Source organism: Mixophyes fleayi, chromosome 1 (genome assembly GCF_038048845.1).
Source record: "Mixophyes fleayi isolate aMixFle1 chromosome 1, aMixFle1.hap1, whole genome shotgun sequence".
NCBI lineage: Eukaryota > Metazoa > Chordata > Amphibia > Anura > Limnodynastidae > Mixophyes > Mixophyes fleayi.
The window spans coordinates 410,872,859-410,886,997 of record NC_134402.1 but is presented as its reverse complement, the minus strand read 5'-3'; the positions used below and the strand labels follow the sequence as shown (position 1 = coordinate 410,886,997).

General features: G+C 42.2%; 1 protein-coding gene across 1 annotated transcript; it reads left to right on the top strand.

The window, feature by feature from the left end:
• Nucleotides 1–2,562: 2,562 nt before the first annotated feature.
• On the top strand, nucleotides 2,563–8,099 carry KGD4 (alpha-ketoglutarate dehydrogenase subunit 4). Its single transcript, XM_075182451.1, has 4 exons — nucleotides 2,563–2,667; nucleotides 5,857–5,920; nucleotides 6,337–6,545; nucleotides 7,972–8,099. Exons 1-4 carry the CDS (start codon nucleotides 2,629–2,631, stop codon nucleotides 7,987–7,989), a joined length of 330 nt encoding a protein of 109 aa, XP_075038552.1. The 5' UTR covers nucleotides 2,563–2,628; the 3' UTR covers nucleotides 7,990–8,099.
• The last annotated feature ends 6,040 nt before the right edge of the window (nucleotides 8,100–14,139 follow it).

The following is a 14,139-nucleotide window of genomic DNA, read 5'->3' as shown; positions in this document are numbered from 1 at the left end:
AGATATGCAACACTGCCAAAATGTTCAGAACAATCATCAGATCTGCTCTTACCTTGCTACTTAGTCTCTCCACAGTAGCTCACGGTGCATCTGTATCCACAATCACTGTGGAGGGAACTGTTGAAGCCGGGATTAAAAAAAAAAAGTCATAACTAGCCAACATGCCCCTCAGACCTCTTCACATTCCCACCAAACCTCACCACGTGCCCCTTACATACACATCGGCCTCTCCACATACCATGAGATCTACCCACATTCCCCATACATGTCAATCTGCCTCCCCCTACAGGCCACTCGGCCCCCCTCACATGCCAGTTAAATCTCCACACATTCGAACGGATATCCACATGCACCTTACCTGTGTCACAGATGCTGGAGCCTGCGCAGAGGATGGAGGGAGAGCAGACTATCCACTACTCCTTCCCTGGTTGGCTACCAGTGATATTGTTACCTCCTTGCGTTATCCAGAGGAGTTCACATGACGCAGGCTGCTGGGTGATTCGCTGCAGCAGTGCTCCCGGTGCCGACAGCCACAGAGAATCACACAGCCGGCCAGAATCCTAAATTTCAAAGTCAAAGACCCGCGGGTTGGCCACCCCTGTTTTAGACCAATGATTAAAGGTAATGGATGTTTTCTCTAGTTAACGCAGCTTATCAAACCAATGAGGAAACCACACATGCTCTATGGATGGAGGTATTGTCAGCGTGTAAGACACCCCTCCAAGCAGGAAATAAATGCTAAATTGGGATGACGATTATCACTCTGAACCTTTAAGTAGCAATTAGTATTGTCTTTGCCTTCTAAGGGAATAACCACACCCAAACCATGGGGAAAAAGTGCTTCCTACAAGATTACAGAACTACCACAACCCTTCCTTTAAGGAAACAAGAACGTGGGCCTGTAAAGTTCCGCAGGTTGGTGCTATACATGCAGTTGTCCATTTGTGGAACGTATCGCTTTTCTCCATTACCTGTGCTCTTTCACCGCTGCATGTGCATTGCCAAGTGTGATGAGCAGTTTATGCACTATAATATCCTGCTGTTTGTTCTTGTTGGACTAGCTTTTAATTAATCTGGCTCCTTGTTCTACAGGTTGAACTTTGCATCTTTGGTGGTAGTGAAGCTTTAACTAACACATGGCAGGTGTTTAAATCTTTGGCTCACTCCCTGATCCAAGACTTGAAATGCAACATCACCTCCCATGCTGCAATGGGAACCTAATCTCAGCATTTATTTATTTTTTTAAATAGTGTCCCTATACAAAAAATGGGTATAATTATATATTTAGTAGCCAGCAGACACTCCCCCCCCCCCCCCCCCCAATAATTTTATAAGTCTGTGTTCTCTCAACCTTCCCATTTTTATACCAGCCTGTGCCCTTCATTGTATAGTATAAACCTGTGTCCCTTATTGTGGGTCTGCAGTATCACAGCAAATGGATCAGAGCACATTAAAATCCTCCCCAGTTCACATTATTCCCCATATAGTACTGCCCCCAGTTCACAGTATGCCACACATAGTACTACCACCAGTTCACAGTATGCCCCACATAGTACTGCCCCCCAGTACACTTTCAAATACACGTAGGCGACTCACCTTGTGTCAGCAGTCGGTACATGTCTTCAGTTCTGCAACGGAACATGAGAGGACCTGCTGCGCATACGCAGCAGATCCATTTAGTCCGTCTACAGTTTTACTGCAAGCAGCTCTGGTGTGCCAGATTTCACTGCTCTGCGTGCCACGTCTGGCACGCGATGTGGAGTTTGCCGATCCCTGACATAGAGTTTCCATAAAATAATGAATTTGAAAGTGCTCTAGTTCCCCTGAACAGTATTCACTTGCAGCAGTATTTGGCGCCTCTGCACATAGTACTAGGAATGTGCAGAGAGAAAGGAGAGAATTATAACGTCATATGGCAATCTGGCAAAATTGCCCTGTTCCAGCTCCTGGTAACTAATTGGCTGGAAACATAAGGACAAAGCCAGGAGTGAAGTATGAATAAGGCATCCCAGAAATGTTACAGGTCACGTATATTAAAAGGTCTCACAATATGTAAAAAATGGAACAGTACTGATTGAATGGATCTAAACAACATTTTTCTAATATCTGTTCAGCTCACAAAGACCTTCACACCTACTGGATTCCAGACAACATGTAAATGTAGGAAACCTTTAAACAGAAATAGAGAAATAGCAATAAATCAAGTTCTCATTTATTAATAAGTAAAAATGCACTTGCAGAATGAAGAACATTTAAATGACATGTAAGTATTAGGCTGCATCACACCAAGAGTGGCAGAAACCTGGTAATTATTTGGGCTATGGGGGGCCTTGAAAAAAATGATGGAGGCCCTTAAGGGTGCCTAGAACTGAGAAAGTTTGGAATCCACTGGACTAGTGTGATGGGGACTTGTAGCTGCACATTAGACAGAGAAGCTGCTGCTGCACCCATGTGTGGTGACTGTGTGTCTGACTGCTCCCATGTGTGGTCAGAGCAGACTGCACCAGACACACAGTGCCCGGGTATAATGATAATAATAACAAGTATGAGCAGCTGCGATAGACATAAAGCAGAAGGTCACATGACCCTCTCACTTACCCGGATGCGGAAGTACCACTGGGGGTCGCCATGGGAAGTAAGATGGCAGCGGCCAGCAGGGTCGTCCAGGTAAGATAAAGTTATATGAAGTGAGAGCCCGCTGGGTCTCGTATAGAAAGTGACCCCATGGTGAGGCAGGGGGCACATTGGGGCCCCTCACAGCTGAATGTCATGTAGTGTCGGTGCGGGCTGGCTGGCTGGCAGCGCCCTGGTAGAGGAGACCTGAGGGTGACACTGAGGTTGGCATCCTGTGCCTCTCTGTTGTCTAACTACAAATCCCAGCATGCTCTCCTCGTAGGTCCGCAGAAGCTGGAGTGACGGGGCAGCTAAATGTTACATGTTACAATCCAGTTGTACAATTAGATGTTTAGTGCATTGTACAGATCTGGTAGAGGGCACACGACACAATTCGATCACAAATAAGATCAGATCACATGAAGATGCCATCAGATGCGTTGGAAATTTTTTTCATTCAGATACGATTGCATTGTGGTGTAATAGCACCATGCTGTATGATTGTCCTGTACAGTCAGTGAGTGTACAATAACCATGATCAGCATTATGTGTGTGAGCAGAGTCAGGTTCAGAGATGTTTTCTACAGCTGTTCCATGAAGATCACTGACTGCATCCCTGTCCTTCAAGTAAAGTGTGACACCTGGTTATCAATCCAATGAAGCATAATTTGTCCTTGACATGTAACAGTTTCCTTTACAGCAGTGATGGGCAACAGGCAGCCCTCAGCTCCTCCCTGCCTTATTGTCAGACTTGTTTGTTATAGCTTGTAACACTTGTTTAAAATACCTGCTAGTATGTTATTAAAGATAGGTGTCTCTTTCTTTGATTACATTTATTATATTAACTTATTCTTGAGATTAAGAGTAATGTGTGGCCTTTTGGAGGTTAGATGGCTATACCGTGCGCCCTTGAAGCATATCGGGTTGGTCATCACCATCTTACAATATAGTCATGTTAATGTGACTCTTGTATTTAACATGGATCATTCATCAGTGGGGCAATAAACTGGTTCTGCTAATTTTTACGGAATGTTGTTTGAATCAGCACCACTATATCACATGCTAAACTTTTCAAATCAACAGGACTGTTTGCAACACCGCAACACCCAAATGGACAGACGCCACAGCCATCCATTTTGGTACCACAGTTGCAACACTTTTAAAAGTCTTCTTCAGGCACTGAAAAATCTTTGGCAGGCTGTAACAGCCATGCCCAGGGGCAGAAAGGGAATTTAAAATGGCCCTGGAAAAGTTCTGAAAGTGGCGGGGCCAACACAAAGTAGGTGAGGTTAGCACACCTTTAGCTGTAGCCACAACGTTGGTAAGCCAGGGTAACGCCTGAGATGATGATAAACAGAACAGGTATTGCGGTCGTACAAGTACTACTGAGAAACTTGTTAAATAGGCTTCACCATGCAAAGTCAACCTTTTGCCGGCAGGGTTACTGCCAGCAACAGCAGCATTATCGCCGACAGTAACCCTTTAAAGCCAAAAAAATGCCCATTAATAATTCAACCCCACAGTGCATGCAAAATCTTCAATGAGGAATCCCTGGCCAGCTGTTATTCAAAACCCCATTAGCACGTGCAGTAATGTGGTTTTGAGCAAGATGGGAAAAAGACCTAAAATGTAACAAAAGTTTACTATTGAATCACTCAGTAAAAATTATTCAGATCCGAAAATTGTGCTTTCTTGCTATCGTAAGGGTCAATTATGTGGCGTAGGACATAGTTGTGCTTCTCTTCATTTACGTTACTTCTGATCGGCAGCCACCAGCACTAGTTCTGCCTGCCACATTGACTCCAGCAGAGGAGGTGGAAGGAAAGGCGTGAAGAAGGGAGAAGAAGACGACGACAAGGGGGAAAGTTGTGGCACAATTGTGTCACAGCTTTTCCCCTCACGGATTGTTACACTTACAAAATTGGAGACAGAGATGTACACATACACAAAGAGGGAACAGAAGCGTGCACACACAAAGGTGGGAACAGGCATACACAAAGGGGGGATAGAGGCACACAAATGGAAACAGAGAGAAAGGAAGAAAGAAACTCGTACAAAGATGGAGACAGAGACGAACAAAGGGAAGACAGATACAGACACAGCGGGGGAAGCCAAGAGCCACAAACACAAGCTGCTGGGAGGAAGGGGGGAGAGGAATGCAAGGCTTGCAGAGGCTGGTGTCGGATGCACAAGCACACCCCAATAGGCAGCACAGCCTGTTTAAATGGTCGTTCAAAAATGCTGACCCAAATAATTGAATTTGGGACCGGACCAGCCCACCCCTGCCTTGGTAAGATCTATGGCCAGTCCACCCCTGGCAATGCCTTGTTGTAAACTCCTTTCTCAGATAGTGCAACTGGGCAACATAGGACCTAGTTAGTGCCGTCAGCCACTAGCCACACACATGTTGACTGACTGCATTTTCCACTGATCTGTCAGATGTAGATTGTGATTGCTGGTCGCATTGAAGCTACATGTCACAAACGTCTAAAACAAACAAATTGACCGTTTAAATAGCAGCATGTATGGGCAGCTTTAAATTGCTAGATCCACAATACTGAATTCAGAACTTAATAATTATACATGCTACAGAGCTCCTAGCTGTGACAATGCTTCAAATTTTATTTGACATTATGCAAGCATGCCTAACAGTAACTTTCTGGGCAATGTTGACCACTATGGTTGCAAATAACATGTACACTCGTAGAATTTGAGTGAATTTCTTTAATACTCTTAATTTGACTTGATGTAGTATAGTGAAAACATAGGCACATGCTCATAGTGATGCATACCTAAAGATCATCTTGCACACCGATCTTTGGGACTATTAATACCTGTAATAAAACATTAATTTCATACTTTAATAATAAATTATATTACATGATTTGACCAGCACAAAACACAAAGTGAAATCAGTTTATTACAGGCTGAAGAAGCCCTTTATACAGCAGAACATTTTATATTACATAAAAGTACTGTATGCTGATGTGTCTGGGCCTCAGCAAGGTGTGTAAAGAGGGAAGTGGATTATCAAGCAACATAACTCAACCCAAATTTTTGCTTCATGAAGTGGATACAACTGACTGAATTTTGCCCTATAATGTTTTATGTTTATTTGTCAGTGGTTCTCTGGTAACTATAATTATATTGTGGACAATCCATTTAATTTCACAGCAATAAAACATGTTTTCAGGAATTCACTACTCTGTTTTGATCTCAAACTCTTGTCCGTTTTTATTCTAGGCTGTGAAGCCACATGTACCAACAATAAGGTTCCCAGACAGAAAGAATAGTCCAAAAGCTAACAGTGAGTGCTTTAATGTTTTCTGTGGTTTCTGCGTGACTTTAACCATAGCAAGATGTGCTATTATAGCATTGGACAGTTACATCTTCAAGCACTTATTGCATCCTTAGTCCCACTTGGTACACGTGAAACATTATAGAAATGAATGGAGAATATGTACGTGGACAGACTGTGGGCTAAAGTGACATTGTTCTGCAAAAGCACATATATCATTATCATCACCATTTATTTATAAAGCGCCACTGATTCCGCAGCGCTGTACAGAGAACTCCTTCACATCAGTCCCTGCCCCATTGGAGCTTGCAGTCTATATTCCCCAACACGCGCGCACACACACACACACACATTAATTTTATATTTATTGTGTTCTTTGGATAGACAAGTATAATTCACAATCATTTGTGTATTTTTATTTTCAGTGCAAGAAGCATTAAAGTCCATGATTTTTCCATTCACTGCACCTTCAGTAACTGCACATAAAGCAGCAAGTGAACACCCGATAGGAATTCAGAATCCTGTACCCTTCCGCAAATTACAGGGACCCCCAGACACAACTGACTTGCTGAGATCACTTCCTCAGAAATACAGGAGAAAAGCTGTATCAAACGAAGAGATGGAATATATACAAGTAATGCAACCAGGATCTCTGTGTTTTAATATGTTCTACAAGCTACCACAGTGTTTTTATGAGCAAACGGTCATCAAAAGATCGTAAATGATCTGGAAACCTTTTGCTGTAACAAACTTTTTCTAGAACAGCCAATCTGAGGATCAGCCGGGAGCTATTGAAGCAGCAGGCGTTCCTGGCACAAGTGGATGTGAACATCATGTGATTGTCTTACATCCAATCACACAACACATTCTCTGGCCAAGAATATTGGCTGCTTCAGCCTCTCTCAGCTCTTGAGTCTACAAACAATTTAAAGGGTTTAGACTACCTCCAGCCTATAGCGATAGTTAACTTCAACTTTTGTTTTTGCAGTATTTAGCTGCATTTTAGACTGGACAGAATGTGTTAAAATTGTAGAAAAAAAGTTCTGTGTGAAAAGACACTCTTGTCACCACACTGAGATGGCTGCTCTTAGGTTCCAGTTGCTCATTCAACCTGGATCCTTCATCCCATTCAGAAAACTTCCTGTTAGATGAAATAAAGTTTTTTAATGGAGCTTTGAGCAGAAACAGAAAGGGAAGCTTCTTACCTCAGAGAACAATTAGATTCATGTTCTTTAAGTGGCTTGGAAGCTATCTTCTGTGGTTGACAATGTTATAAAAGGTTTACATACATGTCTTCATAATACCAGCATAGAAATTGTGTGGTACAAATATAACAAAGTGGCCTTAATGTACATTTAATATGACTTAGAACTACAATTTTGTAAGTATTACTGTCTTTCATTTTCTTTTCACTTTTGTAATGTTTTTCTAAACCAAGTAATGTGAAAAACACAATCTAAATCTCTCTGGATTTAGATAGTAAGGAAAGTTCCATACTCCATTGATGGCTTCCCCTCATAAGATACTGGGAGCCCCAACCTCACTAGAATACTGATCTGTAAATTCAGGCTCTCTGTAAATGAGGACAGAAGGATACACTTGGGGGAGAGCTTTATTGAGTGCACACATGGTAAATATAACAGCATGAAAGGATTGTAGCACATCCAAAGAGATGAACAACAAGGAGCATAAAGCAGGAATGAAAAACACAGGTAACGCCTTGAACTCACACATATCAGCAATAAGGCCAAAGGGTGCTGTCTATGTTATATGGGTTGAACTTTCTATTTTAGCCACACAACTCATTTTTAGAAATGTTTCTGGACTGTGGATTTTATGTTTTTTGGGGGTTTTTTTGTGGGCTTACAAAATGCCACAAAACTGTATAATATTTATTGCAATGTCTTGTTTTGATTTTCTCAACAAACTGTTTTGATGAGCTGAAAGATGATTAGTTGTAAAACTGTGATACCTTCTGCTTGACACAACTACTGAAAATATTACAAGAAAACAATATACTTGATTTTGTAATGATTATTTTTTCCCTTTGTGTTCTTTAGCGTGGAGGTCCTGAATGAGAAGCCAGGACAACTGAAACCGCCGCCAGTATACAACTATTCTTACTAAGCTTCCTTGGGTCTGTGTAATTCTATAAAATTGTATAATAATAAAGGAAACTTTCAACCTTTGTGTTCACTAAGATTTCTACAAAAGCTTTTTATACAAGAAGCATCTGTAGAAAAGTATGTATTTACATTTTTTTTGTATGAATGTAACGATTCAATTAAATTGCATAATTTTTAATCTACTACAAATTAGTCCCTTAATTTAATTCTAAATTGCGCTGGCGTTTTCTAGCTAGATGAAGAAGGCAACAAGGTTTTTTGTGTTTGTATCTACCCATTGTTCACTCAAACCTCTGTCGATTGACCACAAAGTGCTGACTGATGTCTTTGTAGTCTGTCCATTCAATAGCTGCTTCCAGTTTTGAAGGCAGTGATCCCTAGTCAGCCTTTACGGTCACCAGTGCTTTGCTGAATAGGTCCCAAGGGATTAGGTGTGAAAAGTTTTTTTTATTTTATTTTTTTTGTTCTATTTTAGTTTTTGCAGAAAACAATTAAAAGCAAGCAAAATGCTAAAGATATTTTATTTAGATGATATATGTGCATTTGTTTTAGAAGAAAACTAGAGACATTTGAAAAATCCTGTGTTCTCTTTATTTTTCATTGTTCCATTAGCATTTCTTATAATCTGTGACAGTCCACTGTTAAAATATTGTATTACAATACAAGTGAGTTGAAAGATGTGACGAAAAAGGTCGTGGGCCACTGCTTTTGATTAAAATAATAACGCAGATGTAGTAATTGTGCAGATATGTTATATTGTATATATCTATTACAATACAACCTATTGGTAAAGCAAGTTGTCCAGTTTCAGCAAGACAGGGAGTATTGTTCCTTAAGGTGCGTTTGACTATGGTGCTAGTACCTGTATTGTATTCAGTCTTACACTGATTATGTATCCTGTTTTGAAGCGTGCGGGAATAGAACAGTCTGTAGTTCATCAAAATGTTCACAGCAGCAGAAGATAAGTGAGGCTGGGACCTGTCCACCTGTGATCATGTTTGTGAGAACTGAGCTTCACAGGCAGGGCCGGATTAAGGGAATGGAGGCCCCTGGGCTAAGGGGGCCTCCATTCCCCCATGAGGGCCCCCCCGTGATCTGAGCCGCCCTCCCCCCGTGATCCGAGATGCCCCCAAGGCCCTTACCTCCTTCTCCTGGCGCGCTGTACGCTCTTTAATGAGGCGATCTCGTGAGAGTGAGACTCACGAGATCTCCTCAGTAAGGAGACTACAGCGCTCCGGGGAGGGACCGCAGTGAAAGTGCTCAGCAGCATTGATCGGGCCGGGGCGCCCCCGCCCAATCAATAATGCTGTTGAGCACTTTCAAGGGCCCCCTGGATGCCCAAGGCCCCTGGGCTGTAGCCCAGTTAGCCCTATGGTTAATCCAGCCCTGTTCACAGGACATTGGCGATGGGATTGGAGATCACGGAAGTAGCAAGGTTCCAACAACACAAAGTAGTGTTTGTAATACACTTTTGGCTCAGAATTTGTTAAACAAGCTGTACTTCTTTTATGAGACTATGTGGTTAACTGGAAGTCTGTTTGTGAAGCAACTGATCTGGTTTTCCAGCACGATATTCAGTCAGCATTGAACACTACATAACTTGCAAACATTCATTACATATATCATAGAGGAGAAACCATGCTGTATAATTGAAAATAGTTTAGCCACCTACAATGAACTGTAACACAGAGTGACTGATTCTGACACAATGTCTCTGTGATTCTCTGCAAACCACCCTCCGGTGGTAGGTAAAGCGGGGGACTACTTGGTAATTATTTTGGCTTATGTGTGCCTTTAAAAAATTATGGAGACCCTAAGGGGGGTATTCAATTGTTAGCGAGATGCCCGGAAAACGAGCGCTCTAAAAATATTAGCGTTAATATGGTAATTACTCGCTGAATTTAATCTAGCAGCTCCCTGAGCTGTGAGATGAAATTCAGCGATTAAACTGAATCAACTTCTGGGCCACATACTGACTGATTTGAATGGGTTTTTGTTTGTCCACCCTCCTCTTGAGGATTAACCACAAGTTCTCAATGGGATTAAGGTCTGAGGATTTTCTTGGTCATGGACCCAAAATTTCGATGTTTTGATCCCCGAGCCACTTAGTTATCACTTCTTCCTTATGGCAAGGTGCTCCATCATAGTGGAAAAGGCATTGTTCATTGCCAAACTGTTCTTGAATGGTTGGGAGAAGTTGCTCTTGGAGGATGTTTTGGTACCATTCTTTATTCATGGCTGTGTTCTAAGGCAAAATTGTGAGGTAACCCACTCCCTTGTTTGAGAAGTAACCCCACACATGAATGGTCTCAGGATGCTTTACTATTGGCATGACACAGGATCGATGGTAGCGCTCACCTTTCCTTTTTCCAGATGCCCCAAACAATCTGAAAGGGGATTCATCAGAGAAAATGACTTTAGCCCAGTCCGCAGCAGTCCAATCCCTGTACCTTGTGCAGAATATCAGTCTGCCCCTGATGTTTTTCCTGGAGAGAAGTGACTTCTTTGCTGACCTGCTTGACGCCAGGCCATTCTCCAAAAGTCTTTGTTTCACTGTGCGTGCAGATGCACTCACACCTGCCTGCTGCAAGCTCTGCACTGGCGATGCCTCAATCCCACAGCTAAATCAACTTTAGGAGACGGTCCTGGCGTTCCCTGAAGCCTTCTTCACAACTATTGAACCTCTCTCCTTGAAGTTCTTGATAATCTGATAAATGGTTGATTTAGGTGCAATTTTACTAGCAGCAATATCCTTGTCTGTGAAGCCCATTTTGTGCAAGGCAATGACGACTGCACGTGTTTCCTTGCAGATAACCATGATTAACAGAGGAAGAACAATGATTTCAAGCACCACCCTTGGGCTAGTCAACACTCGCCTGTGATAATGAGAGAATCACTGACCTGATGTCAGCTGGTCCTTTTGTGGCAGGCCTGAAATACAGTGGAAATGTTTTTGGGATAAAGTTCATTGTCATGGCAAAGAGGGACTTTGAAATGAATTGCAATTCATCTGATCCATCTTCGACACATTCTGGAGTATATGCAATTTGCCATCATAAAAACGGAGGCAGCAGACTTTGTGAAAAATAATATTTGTGTCATTCTAAAACTTTTGGCCATGACTGTACAGTTAAACTGTGGACAGCAGTATTTGGATAAAGTCTCTGAATACAGGTAGATGGATCAGCAATTCTGACATAACCTAAACTATTTTCTCAATGGTTCATCTCTGCCCCAAAACCAAAGCAACCAATCAACAATTCACTTTGATGTGTGTAGAAGAAATTTGTACCCGTATCAGCGCTCCTCTTAGACGACCATTGCCTGATTGCTTACTATGGTTTTAGTGCAGGTTTACAGTTTTGAGTTGTGGTTAAATAACCCTTGGTGTACTTATTGCTGTGGACTGTAGTTGCTCGATGCCTCTGCATTAAACTCATTTTTTAATCTTCATTTTAATCACATGTATCAAAGACAAGTCAGACTAGAGCTGGTGTTTTCAGAAAATATGTTCAATAGGTATTAAAAAACCCAAAGATGGAACAGTAACTGTAATAAGGCCTAGCTATAAAGCATACATACACAACATTCCCAGTTGGAAAATCAGGACAATATAGGCGACACCACTAATACACCTGTGAAGTTTCCCATGAGGCCACAGCCCCTATGACTTCTAACCTCTGTTGTTCAAACATTGGGACTGTTTGGATGTAAGTTTCAGGAGCGCCACGTCCCCCTATTTGTTTGTATATAGAAGTATTCTTACTTGACTTCTGAAATTCGAATCCACCTTGTAATTGAACTGGTGTTCGCCTGGATATTTAAGAATTTGATTGATAGGATTGCAATGATTCAATACAACAGACTTTACATATAGTACTCGGCTATTTAAGAATCAACTCATTCATGTGTTAAATTAAAATACTTTTCTTAATGAAGTGAAACTGTGTATAGTTGTCCATGTTTGATGAAAAGAATATTAAAAACAATGTGGCCTCATGTATCACATTGTGCTTGGCATTATATTCCATTATGAAATGGTCACAATTCATTCTTACCTCTGACCACTAGATGGCCACTAAACACCTTCATCAGCCATCTGCATTTACCCCCTTTAGTAGGAGATTATATATTGTGAGCAATAAATCACAGTGTTAAGATGAACACACACGTTACAATCAAATTATTTAATCAGATCGTTGAATTGTTAAAGAATAAATTGAAAACACTACTAAAAGTAATATTTTTAATGCCAGTGGATAAGGGGCTTTATAAGAAGATCTATTACTAGATCAGGTATGTAATTTTCGATACATATTTTGTGAACTAGTTACAATGTGTGCCTACACTGTAACTAGTTGACAGACATGCTGCATAGTAAATAAAACTGTACAAACTTTGATATATAAGTTTTCACCACAACATGAGAAGATTTAACAGGTGCTGCCGAATAGTTGGTGTTAAATTACGGGTGCATCTGTTGCAGAAGCAGAGAAAATGGTTAATGTGTTTGGGGGAACAGTGTTGCAATTCACGATTACACAAAAACTTTAAAAAAAAAATGCAATACCACATTACATGCTGACCTTTCATATATCTAATACATATTACAAACTTACTGCTAGCTCACAGCAGGCAGTACATTTGCCCATGTTTTCGTTAATGATTTTAAGGTCAGACACAACTTTAATATAAATAAATCACGTTATTAAAAAAAAATACCAGCTTTCTTTTCTCTGTTATGTTTTTAACACCAGGGGATATGTTTACTAAACTGTGGGTTTGAAAAAGTGGAGACGTTACCTATAGTAACCAGACTATAGCTGTCATTTTGTAGAATGCCCTAAATAAATGACAGCTAGAATCTGGTTGGTTGCAACATCTCCACTTTTTCATTCCTGGACTGTCTGGGAGGCTCCTGAAATCTGGGTAGATCTCCCAGACTCCTGGGAGAGCAGGCAGGTCTCCTGTATCCTGCAATTTGATAGCCAAAATGACGTGATTCGCTGTGAATCGTGTCATCTTGGCCATGGTTCTGCAACAAAATTGTTTCTGGGGCAGGACCCAAATGACGCAATTGCTCATGCCACGCTCCCTGTCCGGGATCTCCAGGACTTCACTATTTAAAAGTTGTCAAGTATGGTCTATTTATGACCCAGCGCAAAAATGGCAAGCACATTATCATCCCTAATCATTGCTTTCACAGCAATAAGGGATGAGGTACCAGCAGTGGCGGATCCAGGGGGGGGGGCACCGCCTCCCCTAGCAGGGGCTTGCTGCCGGCGGTTGCACACTATGCGCAGGTCCATTCGGCAGAGACAGGCACGGAGAGTGCTGCCCGGCTGCTCTGATTGTGTTTTAAAAACAATCAGCACACTCCCTGCCTGTCTCTGCCAAACTGACCTGCACATAGCGTGCAGCCCTAGCTGTCAAAAAGGAGGCGGGGACTAAATCGCCCCCCGTACAATTATTTTCTAGATCCGCCCCTGGGTACCAGTGACATTTATCGAAAAAGTAATGCCAAGGCAGTGCATTCGATAAGAATCTGTCCCAGCTCATTTATCTCTGGAGTCTTTACTGCGCATGTGCAGAGTAAGTTTAGTTAGTCAACACAGGGATCCGAACATCCCCCTCCTGCGATGCTCTCACAATACGATTAACAATGTCACATACTTACCAACTTTATAATGTTGGTATCCGGGAGCCTGCGGGGAGCTGGGCGTGATGGGGGGCGGGCCTCCAAAATTTTGGACCCCCCCCCCCATTTGACAGCAGGGGCGGGGTCAAACGCCGCGATTCACCGGGAATCGCGACGTTTGGGACCTAATTCTGCCCACTTCACTAGGAAGGCAGATCCGGGAGATTGCCACACTCTCCCGGGATTCCGTTAGACTCTCGCAGAATGCGGGAGTCTCTCGGACATTCCGGGAGAGTTGGCAGGTATGCAATGTCACCATCAGATGGTGTTGGCCATTGGGGTCAAGCTCCAAACAGCTAAGCTATTTGGAGCTTGATAAATCTGCCCAGACCACAGTCCCCATTGGAAATTGTGGGGAACGCAGTATTGTGCAGTACTTTGCCTAATGCAGAAGATATCTCCTG